This window comes from Pelodiscus sinensis, chromosome 30 (genome assembly GCF_049634645.1).
Source record: "Pelodiscus sinensis isolate JC-2024 chromosome 30, ASM4963464v1, whole genome shotgun sequence".
NCBI classification, from domain to species: domain Eukaryota; kingdom Metazoa; phylum Chordata; order Testudines; family Trionychidae; genus Pelodiscus; species Pelodiscus sinensis.
In genome coordinates this window covers 14,168,161-14,183,373 of record NC_134740.1, presented here as the reverse complement: position 1 = coordinate 14,183,373, position 15,213 = coordinate 14,168,161, and the positions used below count along the sequence as shown (strand labels likewise).

Below are 15,213 nucleotides of genomic sequence, written 5' to 3'. Positions count from 1 at the left end.
GTGTTTGGAAGGTGCACCATGATCAACACAATTCTATGGTTCCTGAAGGAACAGGGCACCCCCATTCTGCTTTTAGCACACAGACTGCTCAGAGGGAAGGCAAGTGGGAATATATTTAATAAAGATCAGAGAATTCAGGGGCAGCCAACGGACACGGGAAACAAAGGGGGTTACGTAGACAATACAGTCTCAGTTCACATTAAATTTAGAGCCTCAACTTCATTCAATGAGACTCTCCTCCGTTCTCTGAAGTATAGCCAACTCAAGTTTCTTCTCCAAGGATTTTCCAAGCAGGTCTGGTTGTGTTTTTATTTTCTTTAAAGCAAACACCCTGTCAACATATCCCATGGGTGAAGGACACAGAGTTGAACGTGTCTGCACCCAAAATTATAGACCTGCTGGTTTGAAATCTCCCTCTCTCTATCATTGGCACTCAGTCGACTGTAAATGGGAGCCCACTGTGAAACACGCGATCTCCAAATCTGCGTGAGTTCAGATGAATACATAACACTTGTTTATTACTTGTTTATTGACTTCCGGTGGCCAGCCCAACCCAACCCACAAGCCACAAGAACGTAATTTTCAGAATCTATAGATAACGCCTCAGGTACGTCTTATAAACCTACGATGACCCAGTTTGATACGAGTGTCACATGAAAGTCATATGTGAGTCCTGCAACTTAGCAGGCCTGGAATGGAAGTTTCCATCCCTGCTGTTCCCAGCTTAGCATAGCTCGGGGCCCTGCAAGCCCAAACTGCAGCTGGCCCTTATCAGCTCTCACCTTGAGCTGGGAAACTACTAAGCAGTAAACAAATTTGACCTCGGTCTCAGCTCATAAGAGTGATAAGAATGGTGTTGAGCCAGGTACGTGCACATCTGATAAACAACTGTAGTATACTAGTGCACGGAGTCCCGTGCCCACTGAGGCTCACCAGGGACCTAGACCTTGGAAGGTGCCCTTGATCCCCCCAGCTGGAGCCACGTCCACTGCAGCCTGGTGTGAGGTGACCGGAATGGGACGCCCCACAGACTGAAGGGGTGTAAGCATTTCCAAGTGCCTGTTGCTCATTTATATGCATTGCTTTGCCTATGCTAATTATTTGGATTAGTTTGCAGTAGTGGCGTGTTTGCCAATATTAAGTCTGTAATGGTAGTGGTGTAGTGAGATTTGTATTTTGTAGTAGCCGTGTAATCATTTGGCAGTATTACGTTTATCTTCATAGTGAGATTAATAAAAGTGACGAGGAGTCCTGTGGCACCTTAGGGTGTATCTAGACTAAAGGGTTTTGTCGACAAAAGTGGACTTTTGTTGACAAAACTATACCTGTGTCTACACTACCACCGAGTTCTGTCGACAGTAAGTTGACAACGCGGCAGTTTTGTCAGCGGCGGTAAACCTCATTCTATGAGGAATAACGGGGCTGCCGACAAAGGGCTTTGATGTCGGCAGGGGAGCGTCCAGACTAGCGCGCTGAGCGGACAAACAGCTGATCAGCTGTTTGTCGGCTCAGCGCAGCAGCCATGTAAATTTAAATGAAGCCACGATCATTTAAATCGCGGCTTCATTTGACTTTGCCTATGTGTCTAATCTACATGCCTCTGACGACAGAGGCATGTAGTCTAGACACAGCCTAAGGTGCCACAGGACTCCTTGTCGCTTTTGCAGATCCAGACTAACACGGCTACCTCTTTGATACTTGAGCAATAAAAGCACCTATCTGTCCCTAATTGACTCTGTCTTGAAGTGAATCCGCAGCCCTGTTGGGCACAATGCCCCTTGACTGGACAATGGGGTCTCTGTAGCTACCTTCCATGGGCAGCCTCTGCCAAACTAGTTTGTAGAGAGGAGAGGAGAGGGATGCTACAACCATTATGCACCCTATGCCTTCTGCAGGGTAGCAAGCAACCCCAGGGTCTCACCATGCAAGGCACAGACGGAGCTAGGTACCAGAGAATGAAAGCCGTCCAACCCAGCATCTACGTGGGGAGTTGCTTCATTAGCTAAGACCAGGTGCTGACAGCAGGGGATGTGTCCTTAAGCTTCACAGCCATCCCAAAGAGACAGGCACCTCACCCGGGATGCAGGGAAGGGTGCTTTTCTCCACTGGTGATCCATGAACTGGAGATGCAGAACAGCTAGTGGAGGAGATGCTCTCCTATAGAACCTGTAGCCCCCATTCCGAGGAAACTCACCTGAAGTGTAGGAGATCCTGGTTCAATTCCCCTTCCCCTTTACTCAGCACACAGTCAACCTGTGGAACTCCTTGCCAGAGGATGTGATGGAGGCTAGAACTTTAACAGGGTTCAAAAAAGAGCTAGATAGATTCATGGAGGTTACGTCATTCAATGGCTATTAGTCAGTATGGGTAGGAATGATGTCCCTAGCCTCTGTTTCTCTGCAAGTGGGAGATAGGGGAGGGATCACGTGAGGATTCCCTGTTGTGATCCCTTCCTCTGGGGCATCTGGCATCGGCTACCGTTGGCAGACAGGAAACTGGGCTAGATGGACCTTTGGTCTGACTCAGTACGGCCGTTCTTATCTTCTTACATGTAGCCCTGGCAACTGAAAGTCACGTTCTTAGGGAACTTAACACCGAACAGTCTGATGTCTAGTGAATTCAGGGTTTAAAAATGGCTTCTAAGGGGGGTGTTTAGGGGTCACAGCAGTGCTCAAATTTGTGGCTTTGTTGCCTAAAGTTTCTGGCTTTAGATGACCATCCTGGAAATCATGGAAACTTTGAAGCATGCCTGTTATTTTCAGTGAGCCAGCACTCCCGTTTTCCTTCCCCCATCTCTCCTTTCTATACACGGGGTTAGATAACCTATCAGGCAATAACCCTTCCCACCATGCAAGCTACAACTCACACCTCTGACAAACAGATAGGCCAGAGTTGGGCTAAGGTCACACAGGTCTTTCACCTTCGGCTCATGAATTCGCAAACGCCACCCATTTCCCGATTGCTTTCCTGAAGGCCACCTTGACATCCTTGTTTCTCAGGCTGTAGACGAGGGGGTTGAGCAGGGGTGTTACAACGGTGTAGCAAAGGGAGAATACCTTGTTCAGCTCCCGCAGCATCTCCGTTTTGGGCAGGAGATAGACCACGATCAGCGTCCCGTAGAACACGCTCACCACGATGAGGTGGGAGGAGCAGGTGGAAAAGGCCTTTTGCTTCCCGTCCGGAGAAGGGATGTGCAGGATGGCCATGATGATATAAATGTAGGAGGTCAGGGTAAGCAGAAAGGGGGGCAACGTGAACAAGATGGAGCCCACATAGGTCACAAGTTCCATCTTGCGGGTGTCACTGCAGGACAGTTTGATCATGGGGGTGAGGTCACAGAAGAAATGGTCCATTTCATTAGGGCCACAGAAAATCAACTGCGAGAGCAGGACTATGACAACGATAACAGCCAAGAACGCACTGATCCAAGACCCGGCTGCTAGCCAGAGGCAGAACCTCTTACTCATCTGGGTCGAATAATACAAGGGCTTGCATATGGCTAAATACCGATCATAGGACATGACAGCAAGCAGGTAACATTCGGTGTCTACAAGGGAGCCAAAGAAATACAATTGCACCAAGCAGCCAGTAACAGAGATGCTCCTGTCTCCTGTCAGGAGACTGGCCAGCAGCCGGGGCAGGATGGCGGAGCTGTAGCAGGTCTCCAGGCAGGACAGGTTCCCCAGGAAGAAGTACATGGGGGTGTGGAGGTGCGGATCCACCACAATCAATGCCATGATGAGGAGGTTTCCAGCCACGGTCACCATGTAAATCACTAGAAACAGCAGGAAGAGGAAGAACTGCAGTTCAGCATGCTCCCCAAATCCCAGGAGAATGAACTCGGAGGTGGACGTTTGATTTCCCCATTGTGGGCCGGTCGTGGGTTGCATCTAAGAGCCACAGGACAGAGCAGAATGGAATTGGAAGGTTATATTCTATGTCAAAGAGCGGCCTTGTATAACATGGCAAGGAACGTTTCAACACTTTGGTGCCTGCCTCTGTTTCCCTGCCCCATACTCAGGCCAGGGAAGTGAGTTGCCTCAGTTTGGAGCAGATTTTTGATAGTCTGGTGCACTACTGCAAACAAATAGAACTCAGACCGGGATTTCTCTAATCAGAGTCTGGCCTGCGTCCGTGGACGTTTTATTCTATTTTTGTGAGATGAAAAATGTCCGGCTTTGGCTAGGTTTCCACCCCAGTGTTGACATACACACGACAACTAACTTAGGGTGTGTGAATTCCAGGTCAGACTTGCAAAGTGTATTTGATTCTGCTCTGAACAGGGGATTGAACTCGATGGCTTTCTGAGGTCTCTTCCAACCCTAATCTTCTATGGCTCTGTGATACATAATGGGATTTCAAAACAAAATGTAGGTATCTAATAATTCCCATTAATTTTTATGAATTGTAGGCGCTGACTTCATTTTGAAAACCCACTTGGCTCCTAAATACCATTAAAAATCAGACCTTCAAGTGCCTACAAATACAGCCTCTCCCCGAGTTACGAACAAGTTACGGACCAACACTTGGTCTGTAACTCGAAGTGTTCGTTAACTCGGATCCCATAGAGTTACATGGCAACCGCGCTGTTCGTAAGCGTGGATCACCGTTTGTAACTTGGATCCGCATTTACGACCGCTTTGGTCATAAGTGCAGATGGTCATAAGTGGAGGTGGTCGTAATTCGGGGAGCGGCTGCATTTGGTAACCAGCTCTTCAGTGTAGCAGCTCTTCCCATCTAATAGTTGGAAGTTGAGGCTCACAATGGACATAAGGCATGTGTTTCAAACAGCCCAGGTCATTAAGCATTTGGAGCACTTACCAAGGTTCGTGGTGGGTTCTCCATCCCTCGCAATTTTCAGTCACCGTTGGTTGTTTCCCTGAAACAACGGCTTCGGTGCTAACAGGAATTACTCTGTGGAAGTTCTCTGACCTGTTGTCCTACGGGAGGTCAGTTGCTCATAGTTGTCCATTCAGGTCACGGAAAGTACAAGTCTCTGAGAGTTTGACTTTGCATTTCCATCTGATTGCCAAGAGAAGAATGGGTGAAGGTCGCTTTACCTTCACCTCATCTGGATGTTTCTTTATCTCTGATGTGACTCCCGTTCAGACAGCTTTTTGGGAAACAAGGACACCTGTCTCTGTCCTCTTCATTTGCTTCCATTCTCTCGGCAGGCAGATAGGTACCGCTTGGTACCCATTGTCCCGTGTGAACTACCAAAGAACCCACACCTCTTCTGACTCATGATTTATCTTCCATGTGAGAAAGAGGAGTTTCCCCTGGCAGTGTGGCTGAGGGGTGGTTGAAATTAAACCCAAAGCTAATCACAGCTGTAGTCTCTAGCGAGTATGAACAGCGGTGGGAAATTAGGAACTGAGGACGGCAGCTAAGCTCCAGAGATGTCTTTGTTTCTCTCAGGTAGAGGAGAGGGCAGCTCAAGAAACGGACATAATAATGCACCAAACCATGAAGATACATAGAGTGGGGTGATCAGGAATATTTTGTGCGACTCATCATCCATCTGTCGAAGAGTCACGGCACCGAGGCAGAATGGGGAGCGGTCTCTGTTTAAAAAGTGGAGGCTGGACACAGTGGGTATGTCTAGACTACATGGCTCCGTCAACGAAGCCATGTAGATTTGTTTTTTTGGCAAAGGCAAATGAAGCCGCGATTTAAATGATCGCAGCTTCATTTAAATTTACATGGCTGCCACGCTGAGCCGACAAAGAGCTGATCAGCTGTTTGTCCGCTCAGCGCGCTAGTCTGGACGCTCCCCTGCCGACATCAAAGCCCTTTGTCGGCAGCCCCGGTAAACCTCATCCCACGAGGGATAATGGGGCTGCCGACAAAGGGCTTTGATGTCGGCAGGGGAGCGTCCAGACTAGCGCGCTGAGTGGACGAACAGCTGATCAGCTGTTTGTCGGCTCAGCGCGGCAGCCACGTAAATTTAAATGAAGCCACGATCATTTAAATCGCGGCTTCATTTGCCTTTGCCTACAACCCTAATCTACATGGCTCCATCGATGGAGCCATGTAGTCTAGACACAGCCAGTGAGAGAGGATATACCTTCCGTGTGTGTGTGTGAAGGAAGTTACTCCAATCTATCACACATTCCTTTCTGAAATGTGTAATCCTTCTGAAGTATGCTCATGAGTTAGCTGGAATACTACAGTAATGAGTCATTGTATGACCAGAAATAACGTTCTGGGCCTATGTCACATATAGACTATTGGAAGAAGGGCTTATGTTATATGTGGGGATGGACTTAAATACCCTATAATGCCATCTGTGTAGAGCCCGACTCTTTCCTTAGCTCACTCAGGCTACGTCTAGATGCTCTTTGTCGACAGAAGCTTTGTCGACAGTATCTGTCGACAAAAGCCTGTAGTCTAGACGTGCCCTTGGTGTTATGCTACATCTCCACTGATGGTGTTTCTCGACTACAGGGGTTTTTTCGAAAAAAGTGGCCTTTTTTCGAAAAAACTTCCCCTGTGTCTAGACTGCTGCCACGGTCTTTTGAAAGTAAATTGATAGAATGCGGCAGTTTTTTTGACCGCGGAAAACCTCGTTTTACGAGGAAGAATGCCTTTTTTCAAAAGTGCTCTTTCATAAAAAGGTGCTATGTCATGCAAACTGTGCTTTGTCTAAAGAGAGCATCCAGACTGCCTGGGTGCTGTCCTTCAAAAAAGCGGCTTGCTTTTTCGAAAATACTTGTTGTTGTCTAGATGCTCTTTTTCGAAAAAAGGCTTTTTCGAAAGAGGCTTGCAGTCTAGACGTAGCCTGAGTGTAGACACAAAGGACAGTGTAGATGCAATAATGCCTTCTGTTGACAGAACTCTGTCGACAAAAGGCGTTATTCCTCATAGAATGAGGTTTACCGCTGTTGACAAAAATGCCGAGTTCTGTCGACGTTGTGTTGACAGAACTCAGCGGTAGTGTAGATACAGGTATAATTCTGTTGACAAAAGTCTACCTTTGTCGACAAAACCCTGTAGTCTAGAAATACCTGTAGGGGTAAATTCGAGCTAAATCACAGCACAGAATACAGAGTCAGGCCTGGTGGCTGTAAACAAAATTTATGGGACCGCGGGAAACTTGGCCACCCCCATGATGAGTGGCTCCCGGCACTCATTTGGCGTCACTGTGATTGGTCCTCCGCTCTCTAGTTTAATGGGGTCATAGAAAGGTGGGGTGGGAAGCGACTTCAAGGGGCCATCCGGTCCAGCCCCTGTGCTGAGGCAGGAGCACGTTAACCCACACCATTCCTGCTAGGTCCAACCTGCTGTGAGGGGGCAGCCACCAGCTGCAGAGCGTAACCGCCCACGTAGACGGAAAGTGCTTTTCCAGCATCTAACCCAACCCTCCCTTGCTGCTGATTACACTTGGTCTCCTCTCTTCAGCGGCCTGCAGAACGATGCTGAGGTTCAGTCCTACTGGCTGCTCTTAGGAGTCTCAAATTCAATTAATCTTAGGGCCAGAGACAGTCCTCAAATTTAGCTAGTTGGTCCCCCCCCCCCGATTCCCCAATCCCTCCTGAGCCGGCAGCTGAGTGGGCTTCATGAAATAACTTTTTCCAACTATTTCACTGGCCGAACTGGGGAAGTGCTCAGGCTGTAGGTGTCCCGTGGGTCGGGACACTGAGGTTCCTGCCCTAGCTGGTAGTGAAGAGTTCCCACCCCGTCAGACGGTCATAAGAACATAGGAACCACCAGACTGGGTCAGACCAAAGGCCCATCCAGCCCAGTGTCCTGTCTGCCCACAGTGGCCAGTGCCAGTGTCCCTCAGGGAGTGAACAGAACAGGGAACCCTTGTGATCCCTCCCCTGTCACCCACCTCCAGACACACAGAGTCCAGGGACACCATCCCTACCCAGCCTGGCTAACAGCCATCGATGGACCGAACCTCTATGGATCTATCTAGCTCTTTTTTGAACCCTGTTAAAGTTTTAGCCTTCACCACATCCCCTGGCAAGGAGTTCCACAGGTTGGCTGAGTTGAGTGAAGAAAAACTTCCTTTTGTTTGTTTTAAACCTGCTGCCTATTCATTTCATTTGGTGACTCCTAGTTCTTATGTGATGGGAACAAACATATATCTTTTCCTTATAAGCATGCATCTGACGAAGTGGGTCTTTGCCCACGAAAACTTATGCTCCAACTTTTATAAGCTGAAAAGTCCCATTCTCTTTAATCTCTCCTTATACGGGACCTGTTCCAAGCCCCTCATCTTTTTGTTGCACTTCTGTGAACCTTTTCCAATGACAATATGTCTTTTTTTGAGATGAGGCGACCACATCTGTACACAGTATTCCAGATGTGGGCGTGCTGTGGATTTATACAGAGGCAATAAGATTTTCTCTGCTTTATTCTCTATCCCTTTTTTGATGATTCCTAATGTTCGGTTTGCTTTTTTGAGTGCCGCTGCAGATGGAGTGGATATTTTCAGAGAACTAGCCACAGAAACTCCAAGTTTTCTCTCTGGAGTGGTTACAGCTAAATTGACCCCAATACTGTTGTATGCATAATTGGGATGAGGTTTTCCAATGTGCATTACTTTGCATTTATCAGCATTAAAATTCATCTGCCATTTTTGTTGCCCAAGCACCTTCTTTTGATCCCTGTTACCAGCCCTTCCTTTCAGGATGGACACTGGGTCCGATTGTGCTTTCCCCAGCACCACAGGAGGGAATGGCCGGTGGCCCCAGAAAGCGTCTTCTCTGTCCAGCTCCGTCTACAAGATTCCCTCTCTGCTCTCTGCTATGATTCTATGATAGATAGATAGATAGATAGATAGATAGATAGATAGATAGATAAACCAGCACAAAATTGTTGAAACTGATCAGTTATTAAAAATCAAAATTTATTTAATTATATCTCAATGAATAAACAAGTGTTAAGCAAATTTTCAAAAGCAGAAATCAATTTCATAATTCGTATATATACTTTTAAAAAAGGAATCTAAAAGATATGAAAAAATTATTTTGATCTCAACCTTCCCCAAATGGTCACAACTTCCAAACATGGAAACTTTGCCCAAAACCAGGTCTTGGTTTTGGCTTTGACACGTCTGACCTCTGTTCATGTCTGGAGAGTTCCCAAGCAAAGACAGACATTATGTTTTTTGATTAAGTTTTCCCTTGCTCCTGTCATGAGTTAATAGCCCATCATGACAGGCAACCCAGGCTCTTGGGTCCAGAGCCCTTCAGTTTTGTTTTATGCTGCTCAAATTAGCTTGCAAGGCTTGAATTCTACTGAAACCCACCATTTACTGAGCACTATCCTCAGGGCTTCCTGGACCTCTCTGTTCCTCAGGCTGTAGATGAGCGGGTTGGCCAGGGGGGTCAGGACCGTGTAGAGCAGGGAGAACACTTTGTTCAGGTCTCGCAGTGTGTCAGTTCTGGGTAACACATACACAACCGTGATGGTCCCGTAGAAAACGGTCACCACCATGAGGTGGGAGGAGCAGGTGGAAAAGGCCTTTTGCCTCCCGGTGGTGGACGGGATTCGCAAGATGGCGCGAATGATAGAAGCGTAGGATGTCACGGTCAGTAGAAATGGGGGCAGGGTGAATATAAAGGACAGGGTGGAAGCCGAAAGTTCCACCAGGCGAGTGTCACTACAGGAGATGTTCAGCAAGGGGCTGAAATCACAAAAGAAATGGTCAATTTCCTTGGGGCCGCAGAAATTTAATTGTAACATCATTCCTGTGACTATGGAACTAGCAAGGAACCCGCTTGCCCAAGACCCAGCGGCTAGCAGGAGGCAAAACTTGCCATACATAATGACCATATAATGCAGGGGCTTGCATATTGCTAAATATCGGTCGTAAGACATCACGGCTAGCAGGTAACATTCGGAAGCTGCTAAGCAGCCAAAGATGTAATATTGTGTTCTGCATGCACTGAGAGAAATAGACCTGTCCCCCGTCAGGAGACTGGCCAGCAGCCGGGGCAGGATGGCGGAGCTGTAGCAGGTCTCCAAGCAGGACAGGTTCCCCAGGAAGAAGTACATGGGGGTGTGGAGGTGCGGATCGGCCACTACAAGTACAAGGATGAGGATGTTCCCAGCCACGGTCGCTGTGTAGATCACCAGGAAAAGCAGGAAGTGAAGAGGCTGTAGTTCCGGGGTATCCCTGAATCCCAGGAGGATGAATTCCGTGACCGACGTTTGGTTTCCCCCATCTATGTCTGCCATGGGTTTAACCTAGAGGGAAGAACCAAACAAATTCTGAAGGATACTTTGGAAAGCACAGAGGAAAAGGTTCCTATGTTGACATCACTCTGTTCCACGGGTGTGTCTAGACTACAGGGTTTTTTTGAAAAAACTTCCCCACATCAAGACTGCTGCTGCGTTCTTTCGAAAGTAAAATGACCGCGGAAAACCTTGTTTTATGAGGAAGAACGCCTTTTATTGAAAGTGCTCTTTCGGAAAAAGGTGCTATGTCATGCAAACGGTGCTTTTTTGAAAGAGAGCATCCAGACTGCTTGGGTGCTCTCCTTCGAAAAAGCGGCTCGCTTTTTCGAAAGTACTGGTTGTCATCTAGACACTCTCTTTCCAAAGAGGCTTGCAATCTAGACGTAGCCCACAAGCGGACTTTCGGGTACTCTCCCGGGGCTGCCTGGAAAAAGATCAACAAATGATCTGATAGCACTTTATAGACTAACAAAACGTGCTACCAGACCATTGGCTGTTTTTTAAGTTTATCCTGTGCAGACTAACTTGGCTCCCCCTTGAAGCTTCTGGGAAAGATCAGGTCTCCAGACAGCTTTGGGTATTTTTGGAGCACGTGTTGAGCTGTATTTCAGGTAAAGTCACGAACACAGAACAGCAAGATCGAAATCCCCCAATGGGGCAGGGCGGGAAACACCACCACAAGAGTAAACTTTCAGCTGCACCATGTTTTCAGGCATGCTTTCAACATGAGACCATCAGAACAGCCACGCTGGGTCCACGCAGCCCAGTGTCCTGTCTGCCCACAGTGGCCAAGGGGACTTTTGTCCGGATACTTTCCCCTTATTCGTTCCGAGGTCACCCTGCCATCTAGAGGAAGCCAACCAAGCAGGATCTGGATCAAAACCTTCTTCCCGATAATCTAAGCATGGCTTCCCCCTCCCCATGAGGCTGGTGCTGAGGTGTACACCCTCAAGAATGCATGGTGGGTAGGAACTACAGACTGACAGCCAGGCAGACAGATGCACCTTTACAAATGATACACATTAAACACCGATATGCCAGGTCTGAGTCACAGATGTCTTGTACCTAGGACTGGTTGAAATCATAGAAAATTGACCTTGAGGGAACTCAAGAGGTCATCGCGTCCAGTCCCTTGCGCTCACGGCAGGACCCAGCACTGTCTAGACCATCCCTGCCAGGTGTCTGTCCAACCTGCTCTTCAATATCTCCAGAGATGGAGATTCCACAACCTCCCTGGGCAATTTATTCCAGTGTTTCACCACCTGGACAGGCAGGAAGTTTTCCTAATGTCCAACCCAAACCTCCTTTGCTGCAGTCTAAGCCCCTTGCTTCTTGTCCTGTCCTCAGAGGCCACGGAGAACAAGTTTTCTCCCTCCTCCTTGTAACACTCCTCAGGTATTTGAAATGTTTGCTCCAAAACTGTTTTTCAGTGGAAGATGGAGTTTTGGCTGAAACACAATTTTGGGGAGGAGGGTGGGGGGCGGCAAAAGCTGCCTGCTGAAAACTTTTTTCGGCAAAAATATTCCAGCCATAAAACGAAAGAGTTTGGCCCCAAAATGGGAGCCGTTCTTTGCTCTTCTGACCTCTGTCGTCCTCCTTGGGCCATGGCCTTCATGAAGCCCCATTTTCCCTCACTGAAAAGGGAGCCCGGGATGGACTGTGGTAGATGGAGCCACGGGGCGTTCCAGCTCGTGGAGGACAATGGCGACTCCAGGAAGAAATGACAAATCACATTTTTAACCCCACATCTTTGGGTTTTCAGCTAATTTGTTCATGACATTGCCTAAGAGCGCAAATAATTTTGGGAGAAGGCCAATTACTTACACCCCTGCCAAGGGCATTTCACAACCATTTTGCTTAGGGGCACATGCATAAGAACATAAGAATGCCTGTACTGGGTCAGACCAAAGGTCCTTCTAGCCCAGTAGCCTGTCTGCCCACAGTGGCCAGCACCAGGTGCCCCGGAAGGGGTGAACCGAAGACAATGATCAAGCGATTTGTCTCCTTCCATCCTTCTCCAGCCTCTGACAAACAGAGGCCAGGGACACCATTTCTGTCCCCTGGCTAATAGCCTTTTATGGACCTAACCTCCATGAAATTATCTAGCTTCTCTTTAAACTCTGTTATAGTCCTAGCCTTCACAGCCTCCTCTGGAAAGGAGTTCCACAGGTTGACTACGTGCTGTGTGAAGAAGAACTTTCTTTTATGAGTTTTAAACCTGCTACCCATTAACTTCATTTGGTGTCCTCTAGTTCTTCTATTATGGGAACTAATGAAGAACTTTTCTTTATTCACCCTCTCCACACCACTCATGATTTTATAGACCTCTATTATATCCCCCTTCAGTTTCCTCTTTTCTAAGCTGAAAAGTCCCAGTCGCTTTAACCTCTCTTCATATGGGACCCACCCAAACCCCTAATCATTTTAGTTGCCCTTTTCTGAACTCTTTCCAAGGCCAAAATATCTTTTTTGAGGTGAGGAGACCACATCTGTACACAGTATTCAAGATGTGGGCGTACCATAGTTTTATACAGGGGCGGTAAGATATTCTGGGTGTTATTTTCTATCCCTTTCTTAATAATTCCTAGCATCCTATTTGCCTGCAGATTCAAGGCAAGGGAAATTCAGGCCCATAATATTCTGCATATTATTATTTTTTCTGGAACAAACCAGGACCAATCTTGTGGAGTGGCCCAAGGCATTGCCTTGCTCCTTGGAAATCTAGACCAGTGGTTTTCCACATATTTTTCGTTTTCAAAGCCCCCCAACAATTTCTAATGTAAATTGTAGACATAGACTGTGGACCCCTGGAAGGCCATGGATCAGAGCTGAAAGTCACTGCTCTAGACAAACATATTCAATGAGGATGACTGGGAAGACAAATCCAGAAAGCAGTTCTCAATGGTTCACAATTGGGCTGTGGGGATCTTTCTTGGGCCAAGTCTAGCCTGCAGGCTTCTTTCAGAAGAAGCTTTTCCGGAAGAGATCTTCCAGAAAAACTTCTTCCAGAAGAGAGCATCCACGCTGCCAAAGCCCATTGAAAAATCGATCTGCTTTTTCAAAAGATAGTGTCCACACTGAATGGACGTTCTCTCGCATTTCAGCTGTGATTGCTATGGACGGAGTGGCCACCAGGGCACCTGTGCTTTTTCCTCTTCCCTCTTCTTTTGAAAGAACTCCCTCTTCCCCGTTCACACACGCCTTTTTCTGAAAGAGACTTTCGCAAAACGGCTTCTTCCTTTTACAATGAGGATGACCAATGGCAGAAAACCCCCTCCGTTCTTTCGATTTTCTTTCGGAAGAACACAATTGCAGTGTGGACGTAATTGAATTTTTTTGGGGAAAAACAGCCGTTTTTCTGAAAAAAACTCTGTAGTGTCGACATACCCTTGGAGAGAGATATTTATGAATATCTTCATACATGATTTGGATAACACAGGAGAAAGGTCACTCTTAATGTTTGCAGATGGAACCAAGCTGGACACGGGCTTTGAAATCAATTTGGGGGGACAGGATTGGAATTCACAGTGATCTGGACAAACTGGAGAAATGGGCGGAGGGAAATAGGGTGAAATTGACTAAGGACAAATGCAATGTTCTCTGGCTCGGAAGGAGCCATCAACTGCACAAATTCAAAATGGGAAATTACTGCCGCTGTGCAGGGGACCAGACTGGGTGACCCATCAATGTCTCTTCCAGTCCTACTTTTATAGGATTCTATGAATGTTAAACGGTGAGACAAAGGACCAGAATCCCCAGTCCCTCCATGCTGCCTTCCCAGTTGCCAAGGGGCTAGTGAAGGGTCATGAGGCAGCTACATCAGAAACACATGGCTCTGTCCCACTTTCCTTCTCCAACCACTCCAGAGTCCCGACTCTTCACCTCCTTTCTTCCTTTTGCCCACTTGCGCTTCACACTTCCTCCCATGCTCCCCCAATGGCTGGAACATGCATCGTGTCTCTGTAGCCCAACTCAACGGCCCCCTTTGCCTTTCACACCACTCCTCAAAAGCCATCTTCTTTTAGAACCCCTCAAAAATGTGCTAATTGATAAGAAAAAGAAAGAAAGAAAGAAAGAAAGAAAGAAAGAAAGAAAGAAAGAAAGAAAGAAAGAAAGAAAGAAAGAAAGAAGTAATGGACGTACCCTAATTCTGCACATTCTTTTCCAAATCCATCCACCCCCAATATCTGCTATTTTCTCCCCTAGCCTCCTGCCTTGACACAATTAGCTAAGTCAATACAATCTTTGTACCAAGGAACAATATCATCCTATATGAGGGCTTGTTTGCTGCACAGATGCTACGGCACCGCAGCTGTGTAACAGCAGCACTGAAGTTTTTTCCTGCTGCTGTAGTAAATGCCACCCCGGAGAGCTGGTAGCGCAGGTGATGGAAGAATTCGCCCATTGACCGAGCAGTGTCTATACTGGGGTGTAGGTCAGCTTACCTGTGCCTCGCAGTGTTTCTTCACACACCTTAGCTTGGTCAACCTAAGCTTCATGGTAGACTCGCCTCAGTACTCTAATGAGTTCTCACCCACCTTCCGAACCAAAAAGACCATCTCTTCGGTGGCTCTTCAAAGCATGACCCAAAGATATGAGCCCCTATGAGTGAGCTCACAGGCGTCAACACCGCTACAGAATCCCCACGGCATCGTCTGCCTTGAGCGCCAACCTCTGGGGCTGGCGAAGCTGAAAATAAGCAACCCATCTCTCAATGCCCTCGGGTACCACCCTCCCGCTGGTTGTCCGTCCCACAGAGGTGGCTCGTTGCTCAGTGACGAGGGGTGGGAGGACTGAGTCTCAAGGGACTTCTCAAGGCCGTTGGTTCTGTGCTGATTTGTCACCAACGTGGCCTTCGCTCGCCAGGTTACTCGTGCATGCCGGGACGGCAGAAGCAAGCCCTTGGAGAGCAGGAGCAGGGCCCACATTCATGAGCTTGAATGGACCGGGAGCTCAGGGCTGCTTGTGAGTCTGTCAGGCAAGGAGAGTGGATTGTAGACACCACCTGCCCCGGGACTTGTG

The 15,213-nt window shown here is 47.7% G+C and overlaps 2 protein-coding genes across 2 annotated transcripts; both read right to left on the bottom strand.

Moving 5' to 3' along the window:
• Positions 1–2,927: 2,927 nt before the first annotated feature.
• On the bottom strand, positions 2,928–4,424 carry LOC102457872 (olfactory receptor 1f45-like). The gene is made up of 2 exons (XM_006122759.2): positions 4,397–4,424; positions 2,928–3,862 (listed from the first exon to the last, which is right to left on the bottom strand). The coding sequence occupies exons 1-2, from the start codon at positions 4,422–4,424 to the stop codon at positions 2,928–2,930; spliced, it is 963 nt and encodes a 320-aa protein (XP_006122821.2).
• A 4,795-nt stretch (positions 4,425–9,219) lies between these two features.
• On the bottom strand, positions 9,220–10,191 carry LOC102457619 (olfactory receptor 11A1-like). The gene has a single exon (XM_006122758.2). It carries the CDS (start codon positions 10,189–10,191, stop codon positions 9,220–9,222), a length of 972 nt encoding a protein of 323 aa, XP_006122820.2.
• Between the last annotated feature and the right edge of the window lie 5,022 nt (positions 10,192–15,213).